The sequence below is a fragment of the Pseudophryne corroboree genome, chromosome 5 (assembly GCF_028390025.1).
Source record: "Pseudophryne corroboree isolate aPseCor3 chromosome 5, aPseCor3.hap2, whole genome shotgun sequence".
Lineage (NCBI taxonomy): Eukaryota > Metazoa > Chordata > Amphibia > Anura > Myobatrachidae > Pseudophryne > Pseudophryne corroboree.
In genome coordinates, this window is record NC_086448.1 from 80,996,600 (window position 1) to 81,014,196 (window position 17,597).

The following is a 17,597-nucleotide window of genomic DNA, read 5'->3' on the forward strand; positions in this document are numbered from 1 at the left end:
TATGCCCTCATATTTGTAGCAAATGTCCATGTAACAGCACAGTTCCAAATGAATGATCACAATTGCAGGTTCATAATAAATAGATCCTTTTTGTTGATAATAAGAAACTGAAAAGTATATGTGTATGCTGGCCCCAGGAGTGGATGATTGATCAAGTGATTGGCGTGATTGGGGTACCCCTGTTGGATATGCAGGGGGGGGGAGTGGATAAGAGATACAGAGATGTGGGCATTGGGGCTCTGGACTGTCCACTGTCTGACCGGCTTCTGGAACACCAGAGGAAAACGGTGTTAACACAATGCTTCCTGGTAACCAGAACGCTGGGATGCGCACTAGTCTCTGGTGGGAAAAAGAACACTAACTTTGAGACTCAATGGGACTGTCCGTAGTGCCTTAGCAAATGACTATATAGATTGTCAGTATTTTAGGCTTTGATTTGAGGAGCAAGAGTGGTTCAGAGTGGAGATTGGGACCACTGTAAGGGTGTACCAGTGTGAGTAATACATGTGGGGGTAGAAGAATCTCTCTCTAAAAAAAGGGGGAGAATTCAATTAGCCATGGGACTTTTCATGGACTTTTAGCTCTCAGGTTAAGTGTCCGGAGCTATTCAACTGTATCCAGTGGCAAGTCCCGCTGCTAATGTACAAAAAGGCATAAAATCTGGGATAAGTGTGTGGAGAATTACTGCGCACAGTAAAGGTGCACTTGATGCAAATGTCTGTTTGCACCGTCCTAAGATGCAAACTGAAATTCGTGTTACTGTAAGTGCGCTCTCAGAGCTTACAGAAGACAGGAATTGAATAGCTCTGGGCTCTTAACCTGTGAGCTAAATGCCAGCTGTAAGTTCTGCGACTAACTGAATTCCCCCCAAAGAGTTGGAGTTTTTAGAGTACTTTAAAAGATTTGATGGTGGAGCCCTATGTGGCCACTCGTCATACTGCGGAGATTTATTGGCCACTGCCCGACCACCCATCACTGTAACTAGGAGAAATGGCAGTGTAGCAACTAATTCTCTCAGCACATAAGACAACAGTCCAGGCAGAGACATTTTAAGACTGGTGTGGGCCCATGTGCAGCTCTTCGTGGGTCCCCACCAACCTGACAATAAATGGTACTGTGACAAGGTCTGTTGCGCATGCACATACTGTATTCCCGGCGTTATCCTGTGAAGTATGGTGTGGAAGTATTTCTGAAAGTAATGCCGGAAAGAAGCATTAGGGTTAGGATACGTACCTGGCAGATGTCAGGATGCTGCACATGTGGATGCAGCTGTCGGTATTCTGACCACCGGGATCCAGATTCCATCCCAGCTGTCAGGAGGAGCAGTAGGTAAGCAAAGCAATGGGTGGATGGTGCGCAGTGTGTACCCACTGGACCCTAGGGCACACCTTGCACCTATTATAGGTACATGCCACTAGCTCCAGACTTCATACAGGTTCCATCTGTTTTGTTTTACTGCTTGTGTAGCTATAATTCAGAAGAGCAAAGGGCCTCATTCAGAAAAATCACACATCTACAACCCATTGCACTGACATGTAGGGGACGCCCAGCACAGGGCAAGTCCGCCCCGCATGCCGGGTCATAACAAAAATGACATTAAAGCTAATGCTATAGTATATTTATCTTCATAAATAGAGCCACAATTGCACGTGCTTGCCTTGAATTATATTTTAATTCGTCTTCAGAAAGTTGATGACAAAACCTCTTTGAATCCCTGGAGAGCAGACTGCCCAATGAAAGGGGGGGGGGGGGGGGTATATCGGGATCCGGTCTGAAGATCGACACTGTCTAGGTCAACAATATTTAGGTCGACAGTCACTAGGTCGACAGGGTTTCTAGGTCGACAGGGTTTCTAGGTCGACATGTTCTAGGTCGACAGGTCAGATGGTCGACATGAATTTTTCATATTTTTTTTCTCTTTTTGAACTTTTTCATACTTAACGATCCACGTGGACTACGACTGGAACGGTAATCTGTGCCAAGCGAAGCGAGCCATGCGAGGGGACACGGTGCACTAATTGGGGTTCCCGGTCACTCTACAAAGAAAACGACACAAAAAAAAACACCTCATGTCGACCTTTTGACCTGTTGACCTAGCACACGTCAACCTAGAAACTCTGTCGACCTTCCAACCCTATCGACCTAGTGACTGTCGACCTATAGTGGTCGACCTAAACATTGTCGACCTGGACAGTGTCGATCTAATGATCCACACCCGGGTATATCATGTGAGGAGGAAAATCACTTCATCAGGACCCGCCCACTTCAATGATTGGGCATGATGGAGGAGTTGTATGATGAAACAAACGCCTTGCTCCACCCACTGCATGATTTGACTCCATTGTGGATATCTTGAATTTTAGACTAATGGGTCGATCTTATTATCCGCAAAGGGTGCAATGTGCCGATGCCGCAGCGTTTAAATGCCAGTAACAGCGCCCGATCTCACACCCTTCGCTGGATGGTTTCTGCCCGATCACGCAAAAAAGTGCCCGGAGTCCTATGGCGCACTTTTGTGTGAATTCGGGACAGAGTAAACCTTGGCAGCTGCCGTGATGATTCGCACCCATCATATCATCACAGCTAATAGGATCACCCCCTAAGAAGTCATCTCCTTACTGATGTACTGATTAGCAGTTCTTACACTAGTTCCAAAATTTGTACAGAACAACATTAGGCCTGATTCATGTTTGTAAGTAAAGCACAAAAAAAAAGCATGTAACTTTGTGTCTGGAACAAACCATGTTTCAATGCAAGGGGAGCAAACACATTTATATTTCTTCTGTGGAGGATAAATACTGGCTAATTTTGCATGTAGCCCACAAATGTTAGATGGCTTCATTTTAACACTGCAATTTAGATTTCAGGGGGTGAGTCAGACCTGATCTCTTGGCTGCTAACTTTGCTGTCCTGCGTTCAGATAGGCGTCGCCCAACGGGGAGTGCAAATTCGCTGAACAAGTGTGCGATCACATGTGTACTCCGAGGTGCAAAAATACAGTGTGTGCAGTCTCTGCACAGCCCAGAACTTACTCCTACAGTGCGATGAGAAGAGGCTGATCGGGGCCGGAGCTGAAGTCACACACCCTCCCTGAAAACGCTTGGGAACACCTGTGTTTTTCTGGACACTCCTAGTAAACGCTCAGTTACTACCCACGAAGGACCTCTTCCTGTCAATCACCTTGCAAACGCCCATGCGATCTGAATTTTCGCACCATCCTGTTGCTGACCGCTGATGCATACGCATGCGCAGTCTATTGCCGATTGCCCGCTATGGAAAACGCACAGCAGCGATCAGGTCTGAATCACCCCCATAGTTTGAACATCCTCCACCCAATTCTAACTCTCTCTGCACATGTTACATTTGCCTCACCTTCAGTGCAGCATGGTTTTGCCCAGTTACTTGCTTTTTGCTTTACTTACAAACATGAATAAGGCCCCTGGTCTGTTTCTGCAGAAAAGTTTCCAGTACCTGTACAGGAGCCGGTGTTTAATTGTTTTCTGGTGCACAAGACCATTTTCCTCCGCTACAAATTTAAATATCTCAATGGTGGTTTTATGATGAGGATGATTCACCACAAAAAGATAGACAGCGTTGTCTGAAAACAAGAGAAGAAACAAAGATCTTACAATTTGGCATAGTACTGACACAATGACTACCTTATCATTTACAGAGTCCTATTTACCAGGAAAAATGGTGAGATAAACTTTCTACTTCAGCTTATGGAATAAAAGGCCACGCTCAGCTTTACTTTCAAAGCAAAGAAAACTAGCACACAAAAGATGGAACACAGAGCTTTCTCTACTGTTTTTTTTTTTTTTTTTTTTGGGGGGGGGGGGTGTCATAGTAGCTTGCTTTAACTTGGAATACTATAGTCTTGGCCATCAAAAACATCTTGGTCTGCAGCAAGTCATCTAAATCAAATATGGTACCAATAGTGGTAAGGAAAAGGAAACACACTGATCACATCACCTGTGTATACTATAGTCCTCTTAATCTATAATTGACACAAAACTCTAGCATGTGGCAGTGTCTATGCCAAAAAAAAGGACATATAAGGTTCATGGTAAAGGTCACGGTAGATGGGGCCTTGTGAGGATGTTCAATATGAGAGTGGGGAAATGTGAGACAATAGCAGCTAATGTGATGGGATTGTAGCAATGGCTTCGGTACGATATCCCCGCTGACGGGATGTCAGCAATCAGAATACAGACGCCAGCATCCCAATAGTGTAACTTCCGTCAGGGGGTAGGTACGACTGTTCCCCCCTCTCCGCAGCCTTACCTACCCCCTTAGTGCCTGACCCTAACCTCCCCCTGGTAGTGCCTAAACCTAACCCTCCCCCCTTCCCCACAGCCTAACCCTCCCCCCTTAGTGCCTAAACCTAAACCCCCATGATGGTGCCTAATCCCCCTCCCTGCAGCCTATCCCTAACCTCTCCCCACCCACAGTCTAACCCTAATCCCGCCGCCCCCTCCCCACGGGTGGCACCCAACCCACCTGCTATACATAAGGTCGGGATGCAAGCTGGCGGGATTCTGCCATCGATCTCCTGTCCCTGTCCGAATACTGGCGTCGGCATCCCAACTGCCGGGATCCCGACAGCCGGCATTTTGACCACATGCTGTAGCTATTGATATTTAGAGAAGAAGTATCAGATAGGGTAGGGTAGTACAGGTGTAGGTTTTTAAATTTCACCAGAAAGATTGAAGGCTGGGAGAGTTCTTGATTATAGAAAGCAGGAGAAGCACAGGAGAAGTTTTGGAGGTGGGAATGAAAGTTGCTTATCACAGAGGAGGCATGGGAGGATGAGGAAAAATTATTAACTCAGTTTTGGATATGTTCAGCTTTAAATGACCCTAGGACGTCCAAAGAGAGATGTTGGACAGATAGATTTAAGTTATTGTATGTATAAGATGGTAGTGGGTATTAAGGGACCTTAACTGAAATTGGGCTCCTCTACGCCCTCTTTCAGTTAAGGTCCCTTAATACCCACTTTGAACGTATAAAAAATATAGACACTGAAGGAACATTCAGAAAGGTAGGAGGTGAACCAGGGGGTACAATACCCCAAAGGGAAGGGAGTGTGCAGGAGAAAAGGGTGGTTGACTGTTTAAAAAATGGTGGAAAGGCCGAGGAGGACTAGTATGGAGAATTTACACAGGGCTGCTGATATGATGATGTAAGACGACATCTTATGGCTGTTTACATGTGAGCTGTGTGCCAATGTCCTAAAGTAACCTTAATTGTGTTACAATAGAGACCTTATTTCTTTTTCTTTTTTTTTTAAATTCTTTATTTTTGCGTGGTTAAACAGAATGGGCAAACAATACATTGACAAAAGGAACAGGCGGTCAGGAGAACCAACGTCCAACAGAAACCACAATTTTAGAATAAACAACGAAAATAATCAAAAATAGAACATTAGTAATCAAGTATCAAATTTGGGGGGGGAGGGGAAGGAGGAAGAGGGGGATAGGGGGAGGGGAAACCACGATATAATCCAATCACGGTACATATCCTGGAAATAGTGAGATCAGAAAAAAGAAAGGGAGGGAGGGCAAGGGAGAGACGAGAGAAGATAAGAAGGAGAAAAAGAAAAGGAGAGAAGAAGAGAAAAGAGAAGAAAAGGAGAGAGGCGATGGAGGAGGAGCAGTAGGCAATGCCCATGGGTCTGCGGAAGGAGCTAGGAACAAGAGGGGGGAGACGGCGATCTACGTTCAGCAGCGAGCCAGGGGGCCCAAACCTGCTCAAAAACGTGACCCCAGTCGTGGAGATAAATATGTAATCTTCTCCATTGATGCAATATGCCAAATTTTGGTTTTAAGAGACGGGAGAGAGGGTGGAGAGGGGTTCTTCCAATTAAGAGCTATCAGCGATTTTGCCGCAGTTAGAATATGTGTGGCCAGTTTTTGGGAGAATTTATTAAGCATCGGGGGAGGGTAACACAGCAAAAAGATCCAGGGATATTTCAGCACGGGGGAATCCAGAAGAGAGTTAAGGAGGGAGTGGACTAGATTCCAAAAGGAAACGATGGACGGGCAGGTCCACCCTATGTGTAGCATAGTGCCTCTAGATCCGCAGTTACTCCAGCAACTAGGGGAGGAAGACGGAAAGAGTTTAAGTCTGTCAGGGGTGTAGTACCAACGGTAGTAAATTTTGTAAGCCGTCTCCTTGAAAGCAGTAGCAGTAGCAATAGAGCATTTAGCAATCCCCAGTCTCATGTCCTCCCAGTCTTCGCTCTCCGGAGGGGGCCCAAGATCACGCTCCCATGTGAGTTCGTGGGGCCAGGAGGAGGGAAGGGAAGAATCTAGCAAAAGGGAGTAAAGTTGGGAGATTAAGCCTTTGGAGAGGTGAGAGTTAATGCATAAACTTTCAAAGGGAGTGAGGACTCGGAGCAAAGCGGAGGAGGGCAGAGAACCTAAGAAGTCCCGGATTTGTAGGAATTGAAAGGGATTAAGGGAGTACGAGGGGGTCTTCTGTTGGAGGTCAGGTAGGGACAACCATTGACCCCGATCGACAAAATTAGTTGGGAATTTGAAGCCCAGCGTTATCCATGTACGGAATCTCGTAATCGAGAATCCAGGAGGAAACATAGGGTTCTGCCAGATAGGGGTCAAGGGTGAGGGGGTAGTGGTAAGACCCATCTTCAGAGATTGGGAATCCCAAATTTTAAGATTAAAGTTAATAATGGGGAGGAGTTTGGAGGTTGGGGGTCGGGAGGTGGAGGGCAGACCCCATAAGGGGGTCATGTCCGATAGAGTTTGATATCAGGAAGATCTCTACCGCCAGCGGAGGTTGGCCGTTTCAGGGTATTGGCAGCAATGCGGGGGGGGGGGGGGGTCTGTGGTTCCAGATAAAACGCACGAGGGCTCGCTGGGTAGCACGAAGAAAGGAGGCCGGGGCTGCCACTGGGAGGGTCTGGAAAAGGTAGAGCCATTTGGGGACTATGTTCATTTTAACCGCTATGATCCTCCCCAGCCGCGAAATGAAAAGACTGTTCCAGGACGTCAGGTCAGCGAGTGTTTTGGTGAGGAGGGGTGGAAAGTTTTCCCGGAAGAGAGAATCGTAGCGGGAGGTCAAGTAAATCCCCAAATATTTGATCTTTGTAGGCTGCCATTTAAAATTGAAGTTGGCGCGAAGGGATTCAGCCTCTCGGTGGGGGACATGAAGCAGCATAGCCTCGGACTTGGAATAATTGATCTTGTAGCCTGATATAAGGCTATAAGAATGCAGGACTGAGAATAAATTTGGGAGTGAGATAAGGGGCTGGGTCAGGGAAAGTAGAATGTCGTCAGCGAACAGGGAGATTTTAGGATCGGTACGGCCTACTTGTATACCATGTATATCTGGGTGAGCTCTAATTTGAGAGGCGAGGGGCTCAATAATGAGGGCGAATATTAACGGTGAGAGAGGCATCCCTGATGTGTACCATTTGATATGCGGACCGGAGCAGACGGGACGCCATTGATTAAGACTGTGGCGGAGGGGGTGGAGTATAGTGCCAGAACACCAGTGAGAAAGCCACCAGACAAGCCATAGGCCTCCAGGGCGGCTCTCAGAAAACTCCAGGAGATCCGGTCGAAAGCTTTTTCAGCATCTAAGGAGAGCATGATAGCGGGGGATCCCCTGGAGTTCGAGATGTGTATAAGATCAATAGCACGTCTGGTGTTATCCCTCGCCTGGCGGCCCGGGATAAACCCCACTTGGTCGTAGTGGACAAAGGAAGGGAGATATGGGTTAAGGCGATTGGCAAGGATTTTAGCGAAGATTTTCAGGTCCAGGTTCAGGAGAGATATAGGTCGATAGCTAGCGCAGTTAAGGGTGTCCTTGCCTTCCTTAGGGATCACCACAATTCTAGCCTCTAACATCTCAGGAGGAAAGGAGTTGCCATGGATAATCCTATTAAACAGGGACTGAAAGTGGGGGGAGAGAAGATCGGAAAATTTTTGGTAACATAGGGCTGTGAACCCATCCGGGCCAGGGGATTTACCAATCTTTTGCATGAGTATAGTCTGGGCAATTTCTTCCACCGAGATCTCACTGTTAAGATGGTCCATGGCGTCCTGAGGCAATCTAGGCAAGTTAGAAGCTGAAAGAAAGTGAGAGACTAGGTCAGAGTGGGACGGAGAGGAAGAACCAGGTGAGGGGGATGGCAGGTTGTACAAGTCAGCGTAGTAGGATTGGAAGGCAGCCCTAATGGCGGCGGGGTCATGAACTAACTGATTGAGAGAGTCTCTAATCGAGACAATATTAGTTTTGGCTCTCGTGGAGCGGAGTCGTGCCGCCAGGATCTTGTCTGCCTTGTCTCCCTTCTCATAAAAAGACTGGCGAAGCCATTTGAGGCGTTTAGCCACCCGTCTGGAGAGAAGGAGATCAAGTTCCGCTTTGACAGTACGGAGTTCAGACAAGATAGCCCGGTCGGAGGACGCCTTGTGCTGGGTCTCGAGGGTGTGGAGTTTAATGGAGAGTTTGTTAAACTGGGTGAGGGACTGTTTTTTGGCTTTTGAGGCCAGGCTGATAATGTGCCAACGAAGAACTGCCTTATGTGCCAGCCAGAGAGTGGACCTAGAAATGTCAGGGGAGTCGTTCAGGGTAAAATAGTCGGAAATCTTGTCCCGAAGATGGGAACGTATCTCCGGGTTGTGAAGGAGAGAGTCGTTAAGACGCCATGCCATGGGGCGGGGGCGTGAGAGCAGGCCCGAGAGGTCACAAGAGATAGGGGCATGGTCAGACCAGATCAATGGGTGTATATGGGCAGCGTGGAGATACAGGGCAAGTTCATGGCTGAGCAGGACCATGTCAATGCGGGAGTAGGAATTATGAGGGGCAGAATAAAAGGTGTAGTCACGTGCAGAGGGATCTTTTATCCTCCAGGAGTCGTAGAGAAGCTGAGATCGCATGAGACGGAGGAGGGATCTAGAGCGGAGAGAGTCCAACGGGGAAGCAGAGGGCAGAGAGGGAGAGCGGTCTATCTTTGGATTTAAAACAGAGTTAAAATCCCCAGCAAGTATGAGGTCGCCTTGCCGGACTTGAGTAAGGAGAGTATCCAGTTTTGTAAAGAATAGTTCCTGTCGTTGGTTAGGGGCATAGATGTTAGCTAAGGTGCATAGTTTGTTGTTAAGTTTCCCCACCAAAACAAGAAACCGGCCATCCTTATCGGCATGGGAATCTAGAAGCTCAAAGGTGAGGTGACGGGCAAATAAGATTGCGACCCCCCCGTTTTTTGGCTGAATGATCACAGGCATGGAAAGAATCAGGGTACGGTTTACATTGTAGCGTAGGGTGGGAGTTATGTAGGAAATGAGTATCCTGGAGAAAGACCAGGTCGCCTTTATGGAGCTTAAGGGAAGCAAAGAGCTTACCTCTCTTTTGAGGGCTATTCAGGCCCTTCACATTAAAAGAGAGTACCCGGAGACCCATGGGCAAACAGCAAAGAGGTAGGCAGAATAGAAAGAGTGTAGAGCACTGAAAGTAGAGTAAGGAGGAAGAGAAATAGAGGAGAAGGATACAAAGCGAGAGATAACGTGGTCAGAAAGGAGGGGGGAAGGAAAGGAAACCGGGAGGGAGGGGAGGGTAGTTGGTCATCCAGCAGTAGGGGCCACGACCGGTGGTGCTGACAGGGGGAAGGGGTACTAGGTGTCGGGAAGGCACCTAGGTCAGCAAGAGGGCTCAAAGCCCTAAGGGGGTGCAGCATGGCATCCAGATGATGCATCACAAACTACGTAGCAATAGGTAGGAAGCAGACCACCCCTGGAGAGACCTGAGGGAAAAAGCTGGAGAGAAAGCAGGAACAAAGGACAGATGGAGCGCCAGCTCCAGAAAGAAAGGGAAAAGCAGGGCATAGAAGAAACAAATTATCACATTTAACATTTTAACAAGGGGTAACAACAGAACAGTCAAAAACCGACTAAGGGGTCGGGAAATCAGGATGTGGAAGATCTAAAGTTAAACAGCTCCACGGCCAGGGGAGTACGACCGGGAAAGGTCGACACAAATATAAAGAGAAGGCATCAAATCAGAGAGCTAGAAGTCCATCAGGGAACTGGAGGTGGAGCCGGAGAGGCCGTAGAAGCTGGGACCGTGAACCACTCCGAATGGGGAGGCGGAGGTGGGTTCTGCTGTGTCCGCGGCGGCAGGCGTGGGACAGAAAGATCCTGGTCAGCGGTGTGGGTACCCAGCTTGAAGAGGAGCGTTTGAGCCTCGGGTAGGTTTCTGGCCGTGAGCAGCTTCCCTTGATGCCAAACCAGGATACAGAAAGGGAAACCCCAGCGGTACTTAACATTATGTTGGGAGAACAGGGAAGTGATGGGCTTAAAGTCCGTACGTTTGGCCACAGTGAGCGTGGATAAGTCCTGGAAGATCTGCAGGGAGACATTCTGGAAAGTCACAGACCCCAGTCGCCGGGCTTCTCTCATAACGGCCTCTATCGCAGTGAAGTAGTGTAGTCGGAGAATGACATCTCTGGGCTGGGAAGAGTCTTGGGAGCGAGGTCGGAGGGCTCGATGTGCTCGGTCCAGGAGAAGATGGTCTTCAGGGGTGTCAGGTGATAGGTGGGCAAAGAGGAGCTTAAGGTAAAGATCAAGATGGGCCGCTTCAACCTCCTCAGGAATACCCCGAATCCTCAGATTGTTTCTCCTCGCCCTATTGTCCTGGTCCTCATGCTCCTCCCGCAATTAAGCAACATCTTGGCGGAGTTGATGGAAGTCGGTCTCGACTGATTGTTGGAACGACACCACCTATTCTACTCGCCACTCAAGTTGATCAGTTCTGGAGCCAATGTCGGCAATATCGGACTTCAGGGAGTGGAGAGCCTGGACAGAGGTTTTAACATCCCGCACCTCCTTAAGGAGGGAGAGAAAGTCCCTGCAGGTAAGGGGTGTGAGATCGTCATCTTCAGGATCGGAGTCGGAGGGACCATGGGGGAGTTCAGGAGCATCGGGCCTGTTCTTGGCCGGGGTGCTCTATTTAGTAAGGAATGGTGTAAGGTCAGACCCCTGTGATTTTTTGCCACCCCTGGGCATCGTGAACATATGAGAAAGGGGGTGGACGGCAGGGTGGGAGATAGAGAAGGCGCTCCAGCAGTAAGGCTTAGGACCAGGGGGGGTAAGGCGGGGGTTCTAGAGAAGTATCATGACGTGGCCAGCCAAGCAGTGTGGGTGGGACAGGGCCGGGGAGCTTCGGCAGAGAGGAAGGTCCACGTGGTCCCGGAGGGGAGTCAGACAGACAGAGGCTGCAGGAGACGGGCCGGGGCACTCCGGAGATCCACCCCCATCCAGGATCTGCGGGGATGAGACCCGGATACGGACCAGCCAGTGACCAGGGCAGGATCAGGCAGCAGGGAAGGGGCATCCGGTCTCGGCAGCAGTAAAGGCCCTTACAGGGACCGGGAGAGGCAGGAGCCTTTAGGTTGGGCAGGAGTGTGCAGGGCCAGAGAGAGAGCTGGGGCCCTCAGGCAGGCTGTAATATGGGCTCCGGAGAACTGCAGCAGGGGGACCTCCAACGTGGAGGCAACAGTAGCACGGGGGGGGGGTCCGGTTAAAAGACCCAGCAGGGGCAGGTTATACAGTGCAGTCCCAGGGGAGACCAAGAGCCAGCCCCAGGACAAGGATGCAGGAGGGATGGGATTGCGCTCTCCTCGGCGTCCTAATCAGGGCTCCCGGCGGCAGCCGCCCGCAGGGAGTAAGCACAAGGCTGCAGTGGGGGGGGAATCACCGCTGGGCAAGGGGACAGCTCACCTCGGCAGGAGGAAGCACCACCCGGACCGCGTGTCTCTCGCGGCTCCCTCCGGCTCCCGAGGTTTAAGATCGCCGCCGCCGCAGGGACTCCAGACCTCCCGTGCCTGCGTTCGGCCGGTCTCTCAGGCCCCCCGCAGCACCGTCGATCACAGCGGCCCAAGGGAGGTGGTCCGGGCGCAGGCTTCAGAGCGTGGGTCCCCGGTAGGCGCTCCACGGGCAGGCACTTTGAGCGGCCGGTACCGCCGGTCCCAAATCGAGGCCCCGGCTTCCGGATGGTGGACAGGCCGCAATCCGCAGGAGCCAGTAAACCGGCTCCCCTATTCCGCGGCACTAGTCCACCTCGGAGATGGGTCCACACAGCTACAGGGGCCGAGTCTAGGAGGGTTACAAAGCACGAGGGGAGAGGAATGAAGGTATTATCTCCACAGCTATAGTGGAGCTCCCTGCTCGTGCTGCCACTCCGTTCAGCGTCCAGGCCACGCCCCCAGAGACCTTATTTCTGACACAATCTATGGTTACAGTAATAAATTATTTCATATATTGCTGTTAGAATGATTGTTGTAGTTTAGGATCTGCAAAAACACATTGGCAAAATCATAAGTTATGTGACAAATAGAATTTCTGAAGTTGTATTTGGGATGTACACAAAAACAGGCTATTGTGATCTCAGATGCTCCAGCCCTATTGGCGCACTTATGCATAGGGAAACAGTCGCAGAAACTTTTTACCTCTTCATTTTGAACTTTGTCCTGGATGGGCCTCAGTGTGTTACTGGCTGGATGGGCCTCAGTGTGTGCCGGCTTCCATCAGCTCTTGGACACTGATACATGTCCTGTGGTATAATATCCTGGATGGGCCACGATGCTGAAGTTTGGATGGGCCTTAGAGTGTGACTGGCTGGAGGGAACTCACTGTGTGACTGGCTGCTGGCAGCTCTGGGACACTGACACTTATCCTGTGGTGTATTGTCCTGGAAGGTCCTCAGTTTGTGACTGGCTGCCGGCTGCTCTGGGACATTGACACATGTCCTGTGGTGTAATGGTGATGTGCCTTGAACTTGGATCAATAATATTTTACAACACTAGTGACCTTTAAAATTTGTTTAATTGCAAAACACTGCACAGCCCAATATCTACCATATTGTATATGCGATATTATGGCCAATTAATGTGTATACATTGTTAGAATAAGAAAACGTTACTGTGCAGTCTCCAATATGGCTCCTCTGCCTGAACTCCGCTCTGCTATAAGCTCTTTTTCATGCCCAATAAACAGTGTAACAGTGAGTACGACTGTACCATCCCCACCACCCAAATGGTAACTTCCTGTCACTCACTATACAACTAAAATCTCGCTGCGACTGAACTCGCAAATCACTCGCTGCGCACTGCGCCTCAGACACATGTGCACTGAGAAAACATCAATCAATGGTGGTCATTCCGAGTTGTTCGCTCGGTGCCGTTTTTAGCAGAATAGCGATCTGGCTAAAAATGGGCGATTCTGCGCATGCGTATGGGCCGCAGGGCGCACGCGCTAAGTATTTTCACACAAAACTATGCAATTTTACACAGGTCCGAGCGACGCTTTTCAGTCGTTCTGCTGATCGGTGAGTGATTGACAGGAAGTGGGTGTTTCTGGCCGGAAACTGAGTGTTTTCCGGGAGTGTGCTAAAAAACGCAGGCGTGTCAGCCTAAAACGCAGGAGTGGCTGGAGAAACTGGGGAGTGGCTGGCCGAACGCAGAGCGTGTTTGTGACGTCAAACCAGGAACTAAACGGACTGAGGTGATCGCAATCTGGGGGTCATTCCGAGTTGTTCGCTCGTTATTTTTTTGTCGCAACGGAGCGAATAGTCGCTAATGCGCATGCGCAATGTCCGCAGTGCGACTGCGCCAAGTAAATTTGCTATGCAGTTAGGAATTTTACTCACGGCATTACGAGGTTTTTTCTTCGTTCTGGTGATCGTAATGTGATTGACAGGAAGTGGGTGTTTCTGGGCGGAAACTGGCCGTTTTATGGGTGTGTGCGAAAAAACGCTACCGTTTCTGGGAAAAACGCGGGAGTGGCTGGAGAAACGGAGGAGTGTCTGGGCGAACGCTGGGTGTGTTTGTGACGTCAAACCAGGAACGACAAGCACTGAACTGATCGCAGATGCCGAGTAAGTTTGGAGCTACTCAGAAACTGCTAAGAAGTGTCTATTCGCAATTCTGCTAATCTTTCGTTGGCAATTTTGATAAGCTAAGATTCACTCCCAGTAGGCGGCGGCTTAGCGTGTGCAAAGCTGCTAAAAGCAGCTTGCGAGCGAACACCTCGGAATGACCCCCACTGTGAGTAGGTCTGGAGCTACTCAGAAACTGCAGGGAAATATTTAGTAGCAGAACTGCTAATCTTTCGTTCTCAATTCTGCTAAGCTAAGATACACTCCCAGAGGGCGGCGGCCTAACGTGTGCAATGCTGCTAAAAGCAGCTAGCGAGCGATCAACTCGGAATGAGGGCCAATATGCATACAATGCCACTTTGCATCTGCACCTGAATGACCACCAGTAATAAATGCCATTTTTTTTTAAATAAAAGATTCTCTTTATTATTTTATCTGCTATTTCAGCACGAGGTTTCTTAATTGAGTCTACCATTTTTTGAAAGGTGCATCAATACACAGAAACAACAAATTCATACATTAGTTTTCTATTAAGTCCTAGAGAATACTGGGGTCCACATTAGTACCATGGGGTATAGACAGGTCCACTAGGAGCCATGGGCACTTTAAGAAATTGATAGTGTGGGCTGGCTCCTCCCTCTGTGCCCCTCCTACTAGACTCAGTTTAGAAAATGTGCCCGGAGGAGCCGGTCACGCTTGGGAAGCTCCTGAAGAGTTTTCTGCATTTATTTTCCTTTTTATTGTTTTCAGGCAGGTCTGGCTGGCACCACACTGCCTGCTTCGTGGGACTTGGGGAGGGGGGAAGAACGGCCCAACCTCCCTAGGGTTAATGATCCCGTTCCCCGCTGACAGGACACTGAGCTCCTGAGGGTCCTATTCGCAAGCCCCACCACGGCGAGCGTACAGACCCGCCGCCTCCCCTAACAGAGCCAGAAGTAAGAAGAGTGGTAAGTAGGTGGCCGGCGTCCCAGTTAGCGGGTCGCCAGCTGTAATGGTGGCATAAGAGGTAGGAGCGCAGCGCTGGAAAGCAGGCTGTGGCTCCAGGCTTCAAAGGCATACAGGGGGCTGTGTGCTCCGCTGTGAGGGGCGAGCGGAAGCCACAACATGCATATACCCACACCGGCAGCAATTCTACAGGGGTTTTAACCCACTGTAGAACAGAAATTACCTCAGATAGTATTAAAAAACCAAGAAGACCGCGCGCCATTAAGGGGGTGGGGCTTAACTATGAGTGGATCCAGTAGCTCACCAGCGCCATTTTCCCTCTGCAGCTATACACAGGCAGACTGGCAGGAAAGCGCAGCTCCTCCACAAGGACTCCAGAGCACCTCAGTGGTACCAGGGGGTCATAGCAAGGGGGGGAGGGGGAGCAAGATTTGGTATACTAAACCCTAGTACTCAGTTTGCGACACAGCTAAACTTGTACTTTAGCTATAGGGGCACTGTGTGGCTGGCTCCATTATACTCTGTGTCTGCCTAGAGGGCTCTGTGTGGGTTAACTGTGTTTTACCCTATTTTTGTGTGTGTGTGTGTGTGTGTGTGTGTGTGTGTGTGTGTGTGTGTGTGTATTCTTTCACATTTACTATGTCAAAGGAGTGTGTATCATACAAAGCAGAGTGTTTTTCTCAATCTGGGGGTTCACTGCCGTGTACACATTCTCAGGCTAGTGGATCTGAACCGTTATGGTTAGATTCATTAAAAGGGATGATTTCAAATATTTCGAATAAATTATCCCAAAATGAGAAGGAGACGCAATACTTAAGGCAATCTGTTGATGACCTGATGAACAGAGATTCAGTGGTCATTCCAGCGTCTCAGACCCCTACCATTTGTCCACAGAAGCGTACTCTGGCCCAAATCAGGCAGGCTGATACTGATGATGATGATGATGTATCAGACCCGGAGGAGGGTGAGGTGGACTCGGGAGGGGGGGATGCAGCTTTGTCACAGGGTATACAGGTCCTGATAGAAGCTATTAGAGATGTCCTGCACATCCCTGATAAGGTTTCACAGGAGGAATCTTATTTTAATGTGAAAAGGAAATCCTCAGCTACTTTCCCTACACCTAAGGAATTAAATTCCCTATTTGAAACAACTTTGGTAAATCCTGACAAGAAGTTTCAAGTCCCAAAGCGGTTACTCACATCCTTCCCGTATCCTCAGGATGACAGAAAAAAAATGGGAAAACTAACCGATAGTTGATGCATTGGTTCTAGGCTGTCACGTAAGATAGTTTTACCTGTCCCTGGGGCAGCTTCCTCGAAGGATGCTGCAGACTGCAAGATTGAGACCACTCTCAAATCTCTGTACACAGCTGCGGGGGTGGGCCAGAGACCCACTATAGCTTGTGTATGGATCTCTAGGGCCATTGCTAAATGGTCAGGTAATCTAATTGACGGGTTAGATTCCTTATCCAGGGGGGAGATAATTTTACTCCTACAGCATATACAGGATTCTGCTAACTTTATGGTGGAGGCCATAAAGGAAATTGGTTTACTCAATGCACACATTACTACCATGGCAGTGTCAGCACGCAGGGGCTTGTGGCTACGCCAGTGGACTGCGGACGCGGATTCCAGGAAAGGCGTGGAAAGCCTACTTATCACAGGTGAAGCCCTTTTTGGAGATGAACTGGATACGTGGATATCCAAGGCTACGGCGGGTAAGTCTACATACCTTCCTTCTGCAGCAACCCCAGCTAGGAAAACCTACACAGCTCCAACTCTGCAGTCCTTTCGTACAGCGAAGTTTAAAAACCAAACCAAAGGTTCTTCTACAGCCTTCAAACGCAATAGAGGTAAACCCAGTAAACCAGCAACTGACGCACAGGAACAGAACCCTGGTTCTGCTTCCTCTAAGCCTTCAGCATGATGGTGGACCACACTGCCTGGAAGACAGGCAGGTGGGAGCCCGTTTGAGATTCTTCAGTCACATATGGGCAACGTCATGCCAGGATCCCTGGGTCAAAGATCTTATAGCCCAGGGCTATAGACTGGAGTTTCAGGAACTCCCACCTCACAGATTCTTCAAATCAGGCTTACCAGCTTCTCTAGAAGCAAGTATGACTTTACAGGAAGCAATTCAGAAACTGGTATGGACTCGGGTCATTGTTCCAGTTCCACTTCAGCTGCAAAATCAGGGTTATTACTACAACCTGTTTGTAGTTCCGAAACCGGACTGTTCGGTAAGGCCCGTTTTAAATCTCGCTTAACCCATACTTACGGGTGTTCAAGTTCAAGATGGAGTCTCTGAGAGCGGTGATCTCAGGTCTGGAGGTGGGGAAATTCTTGGTGTCTCTGGATATCAAGGATGGTTACCTTCATATTCCGAGTTGGCCTCCTCATCAGGCTTATCTAAGGTTTGCATTACAGGACTGTCACTACCAGTTCTAGGCCCTGCCATTTGGCCTCTCTACAGCACTGAGGGTGTTCACCAAGGTAATGGCGGAGATTATGTTTCTCCTCTGCAAATAATGAGTGAACATAATACCATACCTGGACAATCTGCTGCTAAAAGCACCATCCAGGGAGAGGCTGTTAGTCAACATTTCCCTCTCAACCCGACTACTCCAGGATCACGGGTAGATTTTGAACCTACCAAAATCTCATCTGGAACCAACACGGAGGCTTCCGTTCCTGGGGATGATATTGGATACGGAGGTGCAGAAGGTATTCCTTCCATTGGAAAAAGCAATGGTGATCCAG

The 17,597-nt window shown here is 49.2% G+C and overlaps 1 protein-coding gene across 2 annotated transcripts in view; it reads right to left on the reverse strand.

Moving 5' to 3' along the window:
- Positions 1–17,597, reverse strand: part of LOC134927232 (serum paraoxonase/arylesterase 2-like) — an 88,677-nt gene that overhangs the window by 39,184 nt on the left and 31,896 nt on the right. For both annotated transcript variants that reach the window (XM_063921408.1, XM_063921407.1), the window contains exon 5: positions 3,472–3,598. In XM_063921408.1, the coding sequence (XP_063777478.1) occupies positions 3,472–3,598 (127 nt within the window). The remainder of the gene's footprint in view (positions 1–3,471; positions 3,599–17,597) is intronic.